The following is a 15,635-nucleotide window of genomic DNA, read 5'->3' as shown; positions in this document are numbered from 1 at the left end:
GTGCTTTTTTACTTTTTGCTGACTGAGGAAGAGTCAGATTTTCTCTCCCTTCTGTTGCTTTCCTTGTCATCATGTTGGGTGTGCAAAGGAGAGGAAGGGTAGTATCTCTCTTGACTACACAAAATGTTATTGTTAATGCTCCTGTGAAATATATCCTTGGAGCTTTGAACAGGCTGGCCACCGTCCTTCCTGCGGACTTATTTCTCATCCAACAAGTCAGTCTTACTGATGAGGGTTCTGTGGTGTCTTGTGTGGGTTTTTCATTGTTGACAACTTTTATGCCTTTCCAGGTGTTTTAAATGGGGGTGTATTTCCCTGCACTAACACTCAGAGCACTGCTTCTTTATCTCTTTTCCTGAGATCCTTAGCTGCTTCCTGGCCTTTTGAGATTATTGGGGCAGACATTTAGAAACTTGCATATTTTGTTTGTTTGTTTTTTTCTGTTCTTTGCAAGCATTAGAGGCGTTAAAATTTTGGTATCTGGGAGGAGAGCAGGTCTGGGTGATAGTCCCTTGGGAGTTAACAGTCACTTGGGTCCTTGTCAGTTTCTGGGTGGAATCCCTGTGTGTGGTTTTTTACTTAGATTCTTAATGTAGGCAGTAGAAGTGATGGGACACTGCAGCCTCTATTCTTGTGAGGGTAAGAGGCAGAAATACGAGGCACTCAGACACTAGTGTTGGTAGTTTCCTAAGTGGTCTTATTAACCTGCATTCACAAACTTGATCATGAGAGACAATTTAAATATTGATGTATCGATCCTTTCTTTATCAAATAGAAAGGAGGACATTTCCTCTTTGTACTGGTGTCCTAGGGCTACTGTAATAAATCACTACACACTTGGTGGTTGAAACAACAGACATTTATTCTCACAATTCTGGAGTCAAGGCTGAAATCAAGGTTCCAAAAGGACCATCCTCCCACTTGCATCTCTAGGGGAGAACCCAACTTCTGGCGGGTCCTGGGAACCCTCGCCTGGTAGCTGTGTCACACCAGTCTCTGCCTCCATCCTCACATGGCCTCCTCTAGGTGTCTCTTTGTGTCCTCTCCTCCTGTGACAAGGGCGCCAGTCATTGCATTTAGGGCTCATCATGATATTGTACGACCTTACCCTAAATTATGAAAATTACCAATCTCCAAAGTCCCTGTTTCTAAATAAGTTCACATTCTGAGGCCCTAAGTGAGTGACAATTCTGGGGGGACACTATTCAAACTGCTACACCCTCCCTAGTAATTTTTCTGTGTTTTGGGTTTGTTTTTTTGGTTTTGTTTTGGTTTTGGTTGGTTGGTTTTGCAAAGTGGTAAGCATTTCAAACAGTCAGAGCTGATCCTACATTGTGTTGTTTTTTGGCAAAAACAGTTTTATTTACAAGAATCATCTGAGCAGTCACCTCAGTTGAGGCCGGCATTCATTGCTGTAGTTATGTTGATACAGGATGACTCTTATTAGTGGTCATGTCCCTTTGATGGCTGTCGTATTTATTGACTGCAGGCTCACTTCCTTGGAGATGGTGATGAAAGGGACTGATTTTGTTCTCACTCATTCTTATTGGCAAGTCTGCTCCTTTTTGTCCTTAGATGTAACCTAACAAAACAATTTAATCTTGCATGATATCAGATACTCTGGTCAGAGTTTAAGCTGTCATTTGGGTCATTGTAACCCAGCACACCGAGAGCCACTTGAAGGAAGCAGTGAGTGTGCGGCAAAACCTCCTCAGCGAGAAAGTTCGGGTAGGAGACAGTGGCCATTATGTAGGGTAGCTCCACAGACAGCAGTGTGTTCCTTTCAGCTCCAGACTTCTCTACAATAATAGAGAAGATTGTAATGCAGTGTCTGCCAGGTTCCAGACACACCTGGGAAGAAGGCTGCGCTGGCCGTCATTATTCCCGCAGGTAGCTTTTCTCACTTATAGTTTGCCCATCTCTAACCACTGAAAGTTTATTAGCATAGCATTAAGCATTTAAGGCCATGGAAATACGGGGGCCCTGCCATGGAATGAAGAATAGTCAGTGGCGTGGCCTGTGACCATTTCTAAAGACCTGGAAGTGCTTAGAAAGCATGAGCTTCTGCCCACATAGTTGACATTTGCAGGTCAGTGTGTTCGCCAGGCTTGGAGAAAACATGGCTCTGCCACTTAGTCTGAGCCCTTGACTCTAGGTAGTTGACAAGAAAAAGAAAACTAAGATAGGCGTCATTGTTCGAACTTGTCTCATTTTCAGGAGACAAAAAGCAGGCAGCTGCATGATTAATTGACTTTTTGCCTAACAAAGGAAAAGCAAAAAAAAAAAAAAAAAAAAAGGTCCTTGTAAGCCCCCAAACTTGCCATATGTGGTTCTGGTTTGTAGGAGGCTATTGGTACTTCAGATGTTCTTTGCATGACTCATCTGATGTTGAGGCCCTTATGCTGGTAACTAAAGTTTTAGGATGTTCATTTCCAGTACACTTTTATCAAAAGCCCTCCCTAGAAAAAAGAGTCTTGCATCTTGGCTGCCTGTTTCAGGCTTCAGTTTCCGTTATGGTGGTAGCCACAGTTGCTTCTGGTCCCCTTGTCGGCATTGCCCAATTTTCTACATTCCTGGTCTCTAAATGGGTAGCATAATGGACTGGAGCCAGACTGCCTGGGTGTGAATCCTTATTCTGCCACTTGCTTATCTTACCTCAGAAATTGGAATGGAGAGGGGTGCCTGGCTGTCTCAGTGGGTGGAGCACGTGACTCTTGACCTCGGGGTTGTGAGTTCAGGCCACATGCTGGATGTAGAGATTACTTAAAAATAAAATGTTAGGAGCGCCTGGGTGGCTCAGTGGGTGAAAGCTTCTTCTTTCGGCTCAGGTCATGATCCCAGGGTCCTGGGATCAAGCCCCGCATCGGGCTTTCTGCTCAGCAGGGAGCCTGCTTCCCCACCTCTCTCTGCCTGCCTCTCTGCCTACTTGTGTTCTCTGTCTGTCAAATAAATAAATAAAATCTTAAAAGTAAAATAAATTCTTAAAGAAAAAAAAGGAAGTTATGGAGATTACATGGGTTAATATTCGCATCCACGCTTGGTTCATAGCAGCACTATGTAACTTGTTTTGAAAAGGATGAACTGTATTCTGTATCTTGATTGTGGTAGTGGTTACAGGCCTATACATTTGTCAAAACTCATCAAATGTGTGCATTTACAAAGCATTAAAAAGATTAAAGTTCATTGTATGTAAATTATACCTCCATCAACCTGACCCCCATTTTTTTTAAAGATAGAAAGCAAAATCCTTCAGTCAACAAAGGGTTGAATAGGTGCTGCACAGTGGGATTACAAAAACATAATTCAGAAGGTGAGCCAGTCCACTTAAACAAGCCAGTTGTTATGCAGCATAAACTTGCTTATCAGTGTGAGAAGGTGATATCAGAGTGCTGCCAAGCCGCTTATTAGTCATCTAGGTGAGAAATGCTATTACCAGGTTTAGAAGGGGGATTGTTGCTGTAGTCTGAAAGATTTCACCAAAGTGGAAACCTGAGGCGGACCGTATATAGCCTGGGTAAGATTTGGAGAGGTGGGCATTTGGAAGGGTGTACGGGTGCAGATTCAGGGCCCAGGGGCAGAAAAACATGGAGAGAGTAAAGGCAGATATGAAAGAACTAGTTGGACTAAAATGAACTCTCTGCCAATTGATGAGGAACATCTGTGCTTTCTGGACTGATGCATCCTCTTCATCCACAGAAAGGCCCCCCTTCTGGAAAAGACCGGGTAAAGAAAGGTGGATCCTACATGTGCCATAAGGTAAGTCAAGTCATTAAACTCCAGTGTAAACATTAGCCCTAAAATACCCCTCATTCACTTCTGCTAATACATACCTACCCTCATCAAAGTAAAACAAAGCAAAACAAAACAAAACAAAAGACATCTTTTCAGATTTGGATATGGGGCATGGGGAAAAGAAGCAGAGGTTGCGAATGATCTCTTGTTAACCAATTTTCATCTGTTAAATCTTGACCCTTTGAGAGACCTTTGTTGTCCCATAAACCAGGGTGGCTGTGTACTCTTTCCAGCATGTCTGTCTGGAAGTACACCCTTCATTTATTTGAGATTTCTGTAAATTTCGGCTCCTCTGTTGAGGTTAAGATGAGAGTTGGAAGAGGAGGGTGGATTACGGTATACTAGGATGGAAACATCACGAATGTTCTAGGTATAATGTATGTGGTTTATGAAATAAGCATCAGTCTCAAAGTGTGTCTGCTCTTTGGGTTGATTTCAGTGTCAGAACTGGTTGTTCTTGGGTAATCAGTGTGAGTTGGTGTTTCATGAGTAAAATTTTTGAGGAGTTTGGAAATTGAGTACCACCTCTCCCTTTTTTCTTTAAATCATGTATTTTTAGTATCTTTAACACTTCAGCTTCTTTCTATCCCTATGCAAAGATGGCATTTTGCAGATGGTTATTACGAGAAGTTTTCCATGGTAATTCAGTTAGACCAGGCAGTTAGAGACTTAAAACAACCTATAGGAGCTTCAAATTAAGTGACTAATTTGACAGTGGGTGTGTTATCAAATTTTACATTAAGACAGTGGTTTTCAAACTTTATTGCACATTAGAATCATCTGGGATCTGTATAAAAGACCAGTGCCTATTCTCCCCTCATCTCATTTTGATTTCTCTGGAGTATGGCCTGGGCATCAGGATATTAAGGGTCTCGGGGATGAAAATATACTGCAAAAATTGGAAACCACTGGTCTAAAGAGAATCTTTGTAGAGAACGTGTGTGTCTTCTGTATTTCTTAAAAATTTCAATCCCGGGGTGCCTGGGTGGCTCAGTGGGTTAAAGCCTCTGCCTTCGGCTCGGGTCATGATCCCAGGGTCCTGGGATCGAGCCCCATGTCGAGCTCTCTGCCTGGCGGGGAGCCTGCTTCCTCCTCTCCCTCTCTGCCTGCCTCTCTGCCTACGTGTGATCTCTGTCTGTCAAATAAATAAATAAAATATTTTTTAAAGAAATAAAAAAAATAAATTTTTAAATCCCGTTATTTAAGTGGAAGTTTATATTTGAGTTTACTTTATGCTTTACATCCACATTTATGATAAGATGTAGGCAAATTTATCTTTACAATTCTAATTTTAATTTGAAATTAAAAGCATTGCCCTAGGTCATCCTGGTACTTTTAAAGTTTTTTTTTTTTTTTAAGATTTTTTTTATTTATTTGACAGAGAGAGAAGGAACACAAGCAGGGGGAGTGAGAGAGGGAGAAGCAGGCCTCCCACGAGCAGGGAGTCTGATGTGGGCCTCGATCCCAGGACCAGGCAGACGCTTAATGACTAAGCCATCCAGGTGTCCCATCCCAGCACTTTTAAATGTTCACATACATATCAGTCTTTAGCTAGGGAAATAGACTTTTGCTAGGGAAGTAGACTTCCATGAAAAACAGGTAAATTTCTTTTTGCAGAATAGTATATCACAACTTTAATTACCACCAGTTGTGTTTCTGACATATGACACTTTTAAAAATTGAGAATCCAGGGGCGCCTGGGTGGCTCAGTGGGTTAAGCATCTGCCTTCAGCTCAGGTCATGATCTCAGGGTCCTGGGATCGAGCCCCGCATTGGCCTCTCTGCTCAGCGGGGAGCCTGTTTCTCCCTCTCTCTCTCTCTATGCCTGCCTCTCTGCCTACTTGTAATTTCTCTCTCTGTCAAATAAATAAATAAAATCTTTAAAAAAAAATTGAGAATCCATTTACTCTGTAAGATTATTTTTTATTTTTTTTTAAAGATTTTATTTATTTATTTGACAGAGAGAGATCACAAGTAGGCAGAGAGGCAGGCAGAGAGAGAGAGAGTAGGAAGCAGGCTCCCCGCTGAGCAGAGAGCCCGATGCGGGACTCGATCCTGGGACCCCGAGACCATGACCTGAGCCGAAGGCAGCAGCTTAACCCACTGAGCCACCCAGGTGCCCCTACTCTGTAAGATTTGAGGACCAGAAGAGTTTTCCTCAAGAAAATAGAGAAAATGATGCTTATAAAAAACATTTTAAGCATGAACACTAAAAGTATTCCATTGTTGTGCATATGAACGTGTTTACCTTAACATTTCATATTTTTTGCTTATTTTGAATCTGTATTTTCATAAGCTTCCCAGCTTATTCTTTTAAAATATCTTTTAACCTAATATATGTTATTAATAAATACATTTACATGATCTAATTGGCTTATCTTGTGTTCTGTGATCTTTGTAAATTCAGCTATACTAGTAATGTTTTTGTAACTTCTTTTGGGTTTTCTACATTGGTGGTTATAGCATCTGTGAATATAGACAATTCTACTTCCTTTAAAATATTTTTAACTACTTTTTCTTGCTCTGTTGCATTGGCTAGAATGTCTAATATAGTATTGAATATGAATGGTAAGAACAGACATTCTTACCTCATTTTTGATCATAAGGGGTTAAACATTTTTTAAAAATCAGGTATATTAGCTGTAGTGTTCTTGGAGATGTTCTTTGTAAGTCCAAGGAAGTTTCCTTCTATTCCTAGCTTTTTGTGATTTTTATCAGAAATGGATGTAAATTTGCTGGATGCCTTTTCTGCAGCTGTTGAGATGTTTGTATGGTTTTTCTTTTTTTTTATTTTTTTTTTTTTTTTAAACTTTTTTTTTTTTTTTTTTTTTTTTTTTTTAAGATTTTATTTATTTATTTGTCCGAGAGAGAGAGAGGGAGAGCAAGCACAGGCAGACAGAGTGGCAGGCAGAGTCAGAGGGAGAAGCAGGCTCCCTGCCGAGCAAGGAGCCCGATGTGGGACTCGATCCCAGGACACTGGGATCACGACCTGAGCCGAAGGCAGCCGCTTAACCAACTGAGCCACCCAGGCGTCCCTGTATGGTTTTTCTTTTTCAGTCTTTCAATATGGTAAATTACACTCATAGATTTTCAGTTTTCAAATGTTAAACCATTTTTGCCTTCCAAGACTGTGCTTGTTTAGTTATTATGTATTAACCTTTTTATATGTTTTGGATTCAGTTTGTTAAAATATTGAGCATTTTTGCATATACACTCATGATGGATATTGGTCTGTTGTTTTCTTATCTAGTTTTGGTATCATTGTATTGCTGTGTTTAGATATTGAATTGGGAAATATTCCCTCCTCTTGAATTTTCTGGAACAGTTCATGTAGAATTAGCAGTATTTCTTACTTAAATGCTTGGTAGAATTCTCCCAAGGAAACCATTTAGGAGTAGAGTGGTAACCATAAGTTTAATTTAGTTAACAGGGTTATGCAAATATCTCTTTCTTCTTGATTAAGCTCTGGGAGTTTGTGTCTTTTAAGGAATTTGTTCATTTCAACTGAGTTGTTGAATTTATTGGCATAATCGCTGCCTTTCCATTGGCTGTTTGTACCATATACACTTAATGTGGTTGTTGATATTGCTGAGTTTAAATTTGACATCTTGATATTTGTAGTCGTTTTTGTCTCATCTGTTCTTTGTTTCCTTTTCTCTCACTTCTTTAGTTAAGCATCTTTTATCACTCCATTTTCTGTCCTTTGGCTTATTACCTAAAACTCTTTGTTTTCATTTAGAGCTTATATTATGCATCTTTAGCTTTTCTTAATCTGCTAAATTAAAACATTTAGTCATGCCCAGAGTGATGAAGAGAGTATTCCAGAAGAAAGAATAGCAGAGTAATAAAACTGTGGGATCCATAGGATTTTCCAGAAAAGAACATTAGCTCTAGGATCTTCATCAAGCTAGTTGCAGATGATGTAGGTATTTAACATCAGGCTGGTATTTCAGGTTTTTGTTTTGTTTTGTTTTGTTTGTTTGTTTGTTTGTTTTTTAAAGATTTTATTTATTTGACAGACAGAGATCACAATTAGGTAGAGAGGCAGGCAGAGAGAGAGGAGGAAGCAGGCTCCCCGCAGAGCAGAGAGCCCGATGCTGGGCTCGATCCCAGGACGCTGGGATCATGACCTGAGCCGAAGGCAGAGGCTTTAACCCACTGAGCCACCCAGGCGCCCCTGTTTTGTTTTTTTTAATAAGGAGTGAACTAATGAACTAACTAGAGAGGCAGAATCCTTGAAATGATTTTTGTAGCATAGGTAAAAACAGTAAAAGAAAGGAAATCTATATAAAGGAAAAAATGTAATTCATTTTGAAAAGAATCACCTTGCTTGAAAGGTGACTTAACTTTTGATCATGGACCAGGACTAGCTTGCATGACTAACATAAGCTCTGATGGTTACTTGTAACTTGTTTAAAGTCTATCCCAAGTACAGCTTCAATAATGAGAAGAGAGCACAGGAAGAAAAACTGGCGACAACATGGCATTGGGTTAAGAGCCCAGACTCTGAAATGGGATCAAAAAAGTTGTAATCGTGGATCCACTGCCTATAGAAGGTGACCCTAGGCACACTGTTAGCATCATCTCTGTGCCTCAGGTTTTTGTATGTATACAGTGCAAATGCTAATACTTACCTCAGATGATTATTGGGAGGATGAAGTGAGCCAATACATGTGAATTTCTTAGAACATTTCATACAGTAAGTACTCAAGAAATACTAGCTGTTGTTCTTGAATACTGTTAGACTAATCCCTGTGGGATCTTTAACCCAACCTATAACATGAAGGAAATCCTCACCTTCCTTCCATTTTACATCAAGATTACTAAGAAAGGAGTTGATGTAGTGTCAGTAGCAAGAGCAATGGATGTGAAATTGAGAACCCCGGCTTCTGCTGTGTGATTTTACATAATGATTTTTTTCACAATGAGCTATACTTTCCTTTATCCCTGGAAGTCTTCATCTCATAAAAACCATCTCACTGTCCCTCTTGACTTCAGAGCCCCAAGGCTGGTAAGTCATTATCTTAAATGGATTGTTGCTGAGTCCAGGATCACTTTCTTAGTGAAGTTATTGAGATCAGTTTCATATAGTAATTATCCATTTTGATGAAAAAGGGCTAAAATGGGTCCTTCCCACTATCCATGTTCTTAATTAGTAAAATGACCCATATTTTAGCCACTCAAAGACCTAACATCATTAGCAACCATTTTGGGTACTAAAAGTAGAGCTGGAAAAAAAGAAAAAGCAATGAGGACATTTAAAATCAGGCCATTTTCCTTTTTAATTATGTGTTCTATTAGTTGCCCATTATTGGAATTGAAAATGAACTACTTATTAATAAGTGTTTGCTGAGTGAAAGAGTTCATTTGAAATGGAATGACGATGTGAATTGACTCTCTTACGGTGGTCCTGACCTCCCACCTTTTAACTCATGATGGGACTTGCTTTTTAAGGTTTAGTTCTACACAGTCGTTTATGCTAATGGAAGGTTTTAGGGTCTGCTGTGATCTCATAAAGTAATAGCTGTTTTTGTTGTCACTGATTTTAAGCTTTTATTATTTTACCAAAAAAAATTCAATGTGTAAAAATCAGAAAGTAAATAATAAACATAAAAATGACAATAAAAACCACTTATCCTGCTTCCTAAGTAAACTGTCCTTAGTTTTTTGCCCACATTTATTAGTGCATTCTTGTTTCTTTTCTCCTCCTAGATGGAATTATTTTCTGTGTGCCAAGGTATTCAAATATGGCTATGGCAAAAATCTTTTTTATGTTATGGATCTCTTTCCTACTGTCTTACGTCACAGCTGCCTCACAATCCTTCTGAATATGGTCCTCCAGTCGGGCACCATTTTTCTGAGTTGTTATGGCCTGAATGTTGTGGCATATGAGCAGCATCTTATTTTAAAATCTTTTTTTAATTTAATTTGAGAGATAAGTTGCATAAGAAATAGCGATCCAACAAAGACCTTAGTCCTATGCCTTAGTTACCAGAGATAGTCCTCATCTTTCCCATTTATGTAGCAAATAACTTCTGTGTGTAAGTAGCCCTTGAACATTGCAGTAGCTGGGGCACCACCTCCCCATGCAATTAGAAATCCACATAAAACTTTTAACTCCCCCAAAACTTTTCTGATAACCTTCTGTATACTGTAAACCTTATTGATAATGTAAACAGCTGATTAACACGTATTTTGTATATGTATTATATACTGTATTCTTATAATAAAGTAAGCTAGAGAAAAGAAAATGTTAAAATTATAAGGAGAAGAGGAAATACCTTTACAGTGCTTTACTGTATCTTTTTTAAAAAAAAAAAAAAATGCATGTAAATGGACCTAGTGCAGTTCGAACCCATGTTGTTCAAGGGTCAACTGTAAATCCACATTCAGATACTGGCAGTGTTCTCTTTCCAACAGAAGCTAGTTAAGACCTGTGGGGAAGCTGGCTAATGCTTTTGTTTTAGTGAGGAAGCAGATTAACCCCAAAATGTCAGTAAGACAGTCAGCGTTAGTTTCTATAATTAAGAGTGTTGTGTTCATTATATATTTTTTGAAGATTCCTTTTATTTATTTGACAGAGAGACAGAGCACACAAGCAAGGAGAAGGGCAGAGGGAGGGGGAAAAGCAGAGTCCCCACTGATCAGGGAGCCCCATGTGGGGCTTGATCCCAGGACCTTGAGATCATGACCTGATCTGAAGACAGAAGCTTAACTGACTGAGCTACCCAGTTGCCCCTGTTGTGTTCATTATAAAGTAACAGTTACAATAACTTCCACGTAGCCAGTGCTTTACTTTTTTTATGTAAAGATGAGATAAAGCATTTTGACATTATTTCATTAATAGCCCCATTTCATCAACAGGGGAATAGATTCAGAAAGGCTTTGCCGAAGGTTAAATAGCTGAAGAGTCTTGGATTTTTCTCTTTCTGCTGAGTAAATTAGCACAATGGTTGTCACGATTTCCATTTGTATCAAGCCCAAATTCTTTCTGTTGAGAAGATTGCCTGTAATGTAACACCATCCTGTTTTATCTACCCATGTTTCCTGCTTTTTATCATTTACTGTCTTTGTACAGTGATTACTTTTGCCTGGAATTACTGTTCTCTAAATCTTTGGGCAACTCACCTGGCACCACCTCAGAGAGGCCTTTCAAGGCTGCCTTGTCTAAAGTAGCCACATACTCACTCCCACTCCTTTCTCCCTATTTTACTTTCTTCCAAGCTGACCGTTCCCAGGAACAGTCTTGAATTTATCAGTTTATTTGTTCTCTGACTAATCCCTGTTGAATGTAAGCTTTCTGATGGCAGGTGGATTTTCTGTCTTGTTCTACCTTTCATCCCTCATGCCCAGAATAGCATCTAGCATGTTGTAACATCTCAAATATTTAATGAATAAATAAACTGGGCTCTGACATGATCAGGCTATGGCCTTCCTATCCCCTTAACTTGCCTGAGTTTTTCCATTTTCATGCCTCTGATTTCATTGTTTTCTCTACTTAATATACCTTCTTTCCTCCTTTCTAAATTCTATAAATGAGTTCTACCCAAACTGCAGCTCTTGGGTCCCATAGCATCAGCAGCACCTAGAAGCTTGTCAGAAATGTGAATTCTTGGACTGCACACCAGGTTGACTGAGTCAGAATCCTTGGGTGTGTGGCCTAGGAGTAGGTTCTTAAGCTGTTCAGGCGATTCAAGTCCGAAGACCACTGCCATAATCCTGTAAATCCAGCTATGGCCAAGGTTTGCCTTCTCTAAGTCTTTCCAAAGTCTTTCCTAAAGACTTTGGCCTTCTACAAGGGACCATTCCTTCACCTGAGTTAATAAAAACCTCAGAATCTTTTAACCCTAGCATGTTTTGTAGCTGTCTGATGTGTTGTCATTGTTTCATCAGCCAGCCTGTGATGTCCAGCGGGACAGGACCATGCCCACAGTCAGGCTTCCTCTATGGGTGTGCACAGCAGGCAATCAGGAGATGCTTGTTTGTTTTTTGTCATGTGTGGTACAATTATGGAACAAGAATGTCCATGTCTGGATGCTTGCCTGCCCGTGAACTCGATTTTTGCTCCAGTGTAGAATTCACTATGCACACTTGGTACCATGGGGCCCTGAATTATCCACTGGCATTCTAGGCTGGAAATACCAAAGCACTATTGCTTCACAGCATCTGGGTGAGTGGGGTCTATGTGGGATGAAGTGGCTGCTGCTGCTGCTGCTGCTGCTTTTCTTTTCTTTTTTTTTAAGATTTATTTATTTGAGAGAGAATGTGTGAGTACATGAGTTGGAGGAGGGGCAGGGGGCGAGAATCTCAAGCAGACTCCCTGCTGAGCATGGAGGCTGATGTAAGGGTGGATCCCCCAACCCATGAGATCTTGATCTGCCCTGAAACCAAGAGCTGGATGCTTAACCGACTGCACCACCCAGGCGCCTCTGGGATGAGGCTGCTGCGTCCTCCTATGGGATGACCTCTAGTCATTTTAGGGCTTCCATTGCATGGCAGGCACCGGTCGTGTAGCAGATACCATCAGTTTTTTCATTATTTCAGGCCTACTTTTTATTCATCTTCCTCTGCCTGAATAGTGATAATATGTTATATTCCTCACTGGCCACAGGGAAAATGAGAAAATTGGTTGCTATTGTTTCACTATCTGTAGAAGACAAACCACTATGTCTTTGACATAGAAATTGTCACAGACAATTTCTGTGGCAGTTTTAGAGATAATTTCTATGAAGATTAGAAACACTCAACTTCTATGAGAAAAAGAATAAGAATTAAGGAAAAAATAAAAACAGCCTCTTTCAGACAGACCTATTTTCCCCTCCACAAAGGATCTCTCCTTCATGAGTCCCAAAGTTACTCTACGTGATTCTTTGTGCAGTTTCTTTAGCCGCCTTAACAGGGACTTTAGTTTCACTGGGTCATCTCAACATTAATGCTCATGCTACAGTGCGTAACTACTTTATTCTCATTCTCTGTTATTTTGTGTCAAAGTACCATCCTAGGATAGAAGAGTTTTGGGAATATGGCAAGTTTTGATGTAAATTCAGTAATCTGTGGTTATTCACTGACTATCTACTTCGGGGGCCGGTGGTGAGTCTTGCTTTCTTACCCGGGCAAGTAGACATGTCCCTGCAGGACAGATGTATTGGGGTTGGGAAAGAAGCATGAGATGTGCTGTCTTTCCGTCTAGGAGTATAGAATTTTGCTACAGAGGCAAGAGCTCTGCCAGACAGAGCTGGGCTCAAATTCCACTTACCTCAACAACTATGTCTTCTTGGATAACCCATTTAATTTATCTGGGTTGTTCTGATTCAATGAAATGACACCTGCAGTGCCTCGCATCCCTGGCATGTGCTAGGCGCTCAATGTCTGTGTGTATTTGTGCTCAGGTATGTATATGTTCTCTGCTCCTAGATAATAAAACATCTCTCATACAGTAACGTATAGCTTTATAGCTAACCCAAGAGCAATGTATTTCTTTTTTTTTTTTTTTAAGATTTTATTTATTTGAGGGAGAGTCTATAAAGAAGGGGAGGGACAGCTGGAAAGGGAGAAGTAGACTCCGCGCTGAGCCAAGAGCCCCATGTGGGGCTTGATCCCAGGACCCTGAGATCATGACCTGAGTGAGAGTCAGATGCTTAACCGACTGAGCCATCCAGGCGCCCTCCCCTCAAACTAACATATTTCAAAAAATGTTTTTCACAGCCTTTTCTACTCTTTATCTTCCTAGGCTTGCTGTTTAATTTTTGCTCCTCTGTTGAATATTAAATAATATCTTAATTTTGTTCATAATTAATATTTTCTCAATTGCTACTTAGCTTTATTATTTGGTTTAATGTCATGTACTCTAAATGTAAAAATAACTTTTCAAATTAGGAAAGTAATATATACTTATCATAGGAAATTTGAAACTCCATTGCTCAGATATAACTATTGTTTGCATTGTGCATTTTGAATCTGCAGTCTTTTTTTCTTTGACAGATGTAATTATATAGCTTGTGATCACACCACACACAGTTTTGTATTCTGACTTTTCATTTAACAGTGAATCATGAGAATTTCCTGTGTCATTAAGTATTACATAAAAACATGGCGTTTAAGGGTTGCTTAGTAATCTCACATGTGGATGAGCATAACTTCTGTAGTCATTGCTTGTTACATGGGTTTTCTTTAGTGTTCTAAATAATGCTGGCACTAACATCTTTACACCATAGTTTCTAAGGTGAACATTGGATTTTATGTGGTGAACTCTGAATGTGCGGCCCTTTCCAAAACATATGTGCTGACTGGGTGTTTTGTGTGTGTGGCTGGGGGGTGCTGTCTCCGGTGGTCATGCCTTCCCTAGAGCTTCTGCTTGGGTATAGCATGAATCTGACAGTTGAGACCCTTTCATGAATCGGAGAACACTCACCTTTCTCTCTGTCTCTGGCCAGTCCTACTGCTACAGGTACCGCTGTGCTGCTCGGAGCCAGAACACGCCGGACAGCTCGGCTTCCAACCTGGGGTTCCGCTGTGCTGCTGACCGTCAGCCCACCACGGGCTAAGAACCGAGATGAGCCTTCCCAAATCCAAGATGTTGTGTCTGACCTGCCCTCGGCTTTCCTCAGAATGTTGAACAGCCTTGAGTGAAGAATTCCCACTCTGGGTTCATACCCGCCCAGTGGCCAAAGGAACCCCTTTGCGAGACCAAATCGCTGACCTGCGTCAGCCCACGTGCTTTATTGTGTGGCGCATTTCTGGGGATCATTGCTGTGCTTACTTTGGAGAGTCTTTTAAAGGGGATGTGGGTAGAGGAGACCCTGAGTGAAACTTTGGAAGGCATGTGTTCTTCCCTGGCTATGCCACTGGGGCTAGACCTCAGGGTCCCACACTTGACCTTCCGGAGCCTCGGTGACCTCCTCTGTCCAGTGAGGGGATGCACGGCATGACCTCTGAGGCCTTCTCCAGCTCACAGAGTTTATGCGTATATCAGAGTCTATTGTGGTTTCATAGTAAGAGTTTATGACAGATGATTTTTTTAGCTATTTTTTTCCATGTGTGAACTTGGGTGATACTAATCATGTAAAATAAGAGGTCCCTTATGTATTATTTTGAGAAAAGGATGGGATGGTGGAAGAGGTGGTGGTGATGAGTCTTTATATTCATACTGCACTTTGTGTTTTCAAGGAAATCGGTGTCTTTTACATTGTCAGGATGAATCCCACATGGGCCCCTGGTGGTGTGCTCAAGTTCAGCACTGAACACGCAGGAATGTCTGTGGGGTGACTCTACCGTGCTTTATCTTTTAACATTAAGTGCCTTTGGTCTGGGGGGGTGGTTAGAAGCCCTTCACCCCCCTCTCCCCAAAGCCTTCGGTGAATGTGAAATGTGTACTACACAGAAACCTGTTTAATTCTAGATGGAGAAGAGGAACAAGAACCTTGAATGAACTCTATTCAGGGTGTCCAGTATTTTATAATAGGGAAGTAGGAAATCTTGTTGATTGTGGAATATCAGATGCTCTGAATCATGCACTATGTCGAATAAATTGGTATCTGCTCAAGCAGGCTTCACTCTCCTTTTGTTCCTCTCCACTGTGTTGTTTTGTTTTAAGGAAAGGTCTGTGATGCGTATGTGTTTTATTTGCTATAAAGCTTTCATGTCCATTAGCTACTTGATAACTTTGATGTGTGAGCAGTTTGTGGGAACTTTTATTCCAGCAAGCCAGCCTATTTGGCCAGGAACCTTATTATAACCCTGCTTCTTTGTGCCTCAGTAGATGAGGCAGAGACAAGGGGTTGACCTTGGTTGGTGGCCCGGTAAAGCCTGACAGCTGCTTCACGTGTAGGAGAGCACCTTGTTGT

The 15,635-nt window shown here is 40.6% G+C and overlaps 1 protein-coding gene across 2 annotated transcripts in view; it reads left to right on the top strand.

Moving 5' to 3' along the window:
- The window catches only part of SUMF1 (sulfatase modifying factor 1), a 105,979-nt gene extending 90,645 nt beyond the window's left edge, over positions 1-15,334 (top strand). Inside the window, exons 8-9 of one of the 2 annotated variants that reach the window (XM_059161555.1) lie at positions 3,697-3,756; positions 14,226-15,334. In XM_059161555.1, the coding sequence (XP_059017538.1) occupies positions 3,697-3,756; positions 14,226-14,336 (171 nt within the window). In that variant the 3' untranslated portion in view covers positions 14,337-15,334. The remainder of the gene's footprint in view (positions 1-3,696; positions 3,757-14,225) is intronic. The other variant, XM_059161556.1, reaches the window with a different exon arrangement.
- The last annotated feature ends 301 nt before the right edge of the window (positions 15,335-15,635 follow it).

The sequence above is a fragment of the Mustela lutreola genome, chromosome 2, assembly GCF_030435805.1.
Source record: "Mustela lutreola isolate mMusLut2 chromosome 2, mMusLut2.pri, whole genome shotgun sequence".
Lineage (NCBI taxonomy): Eukaryota > Metazoa > Chordata > Mammalia > Carnivora > Mustelidae > Mustela > Mustela lutreola.
This window is presented reverse-complemented; position numbering and strand designations above follow the sequence as displayed.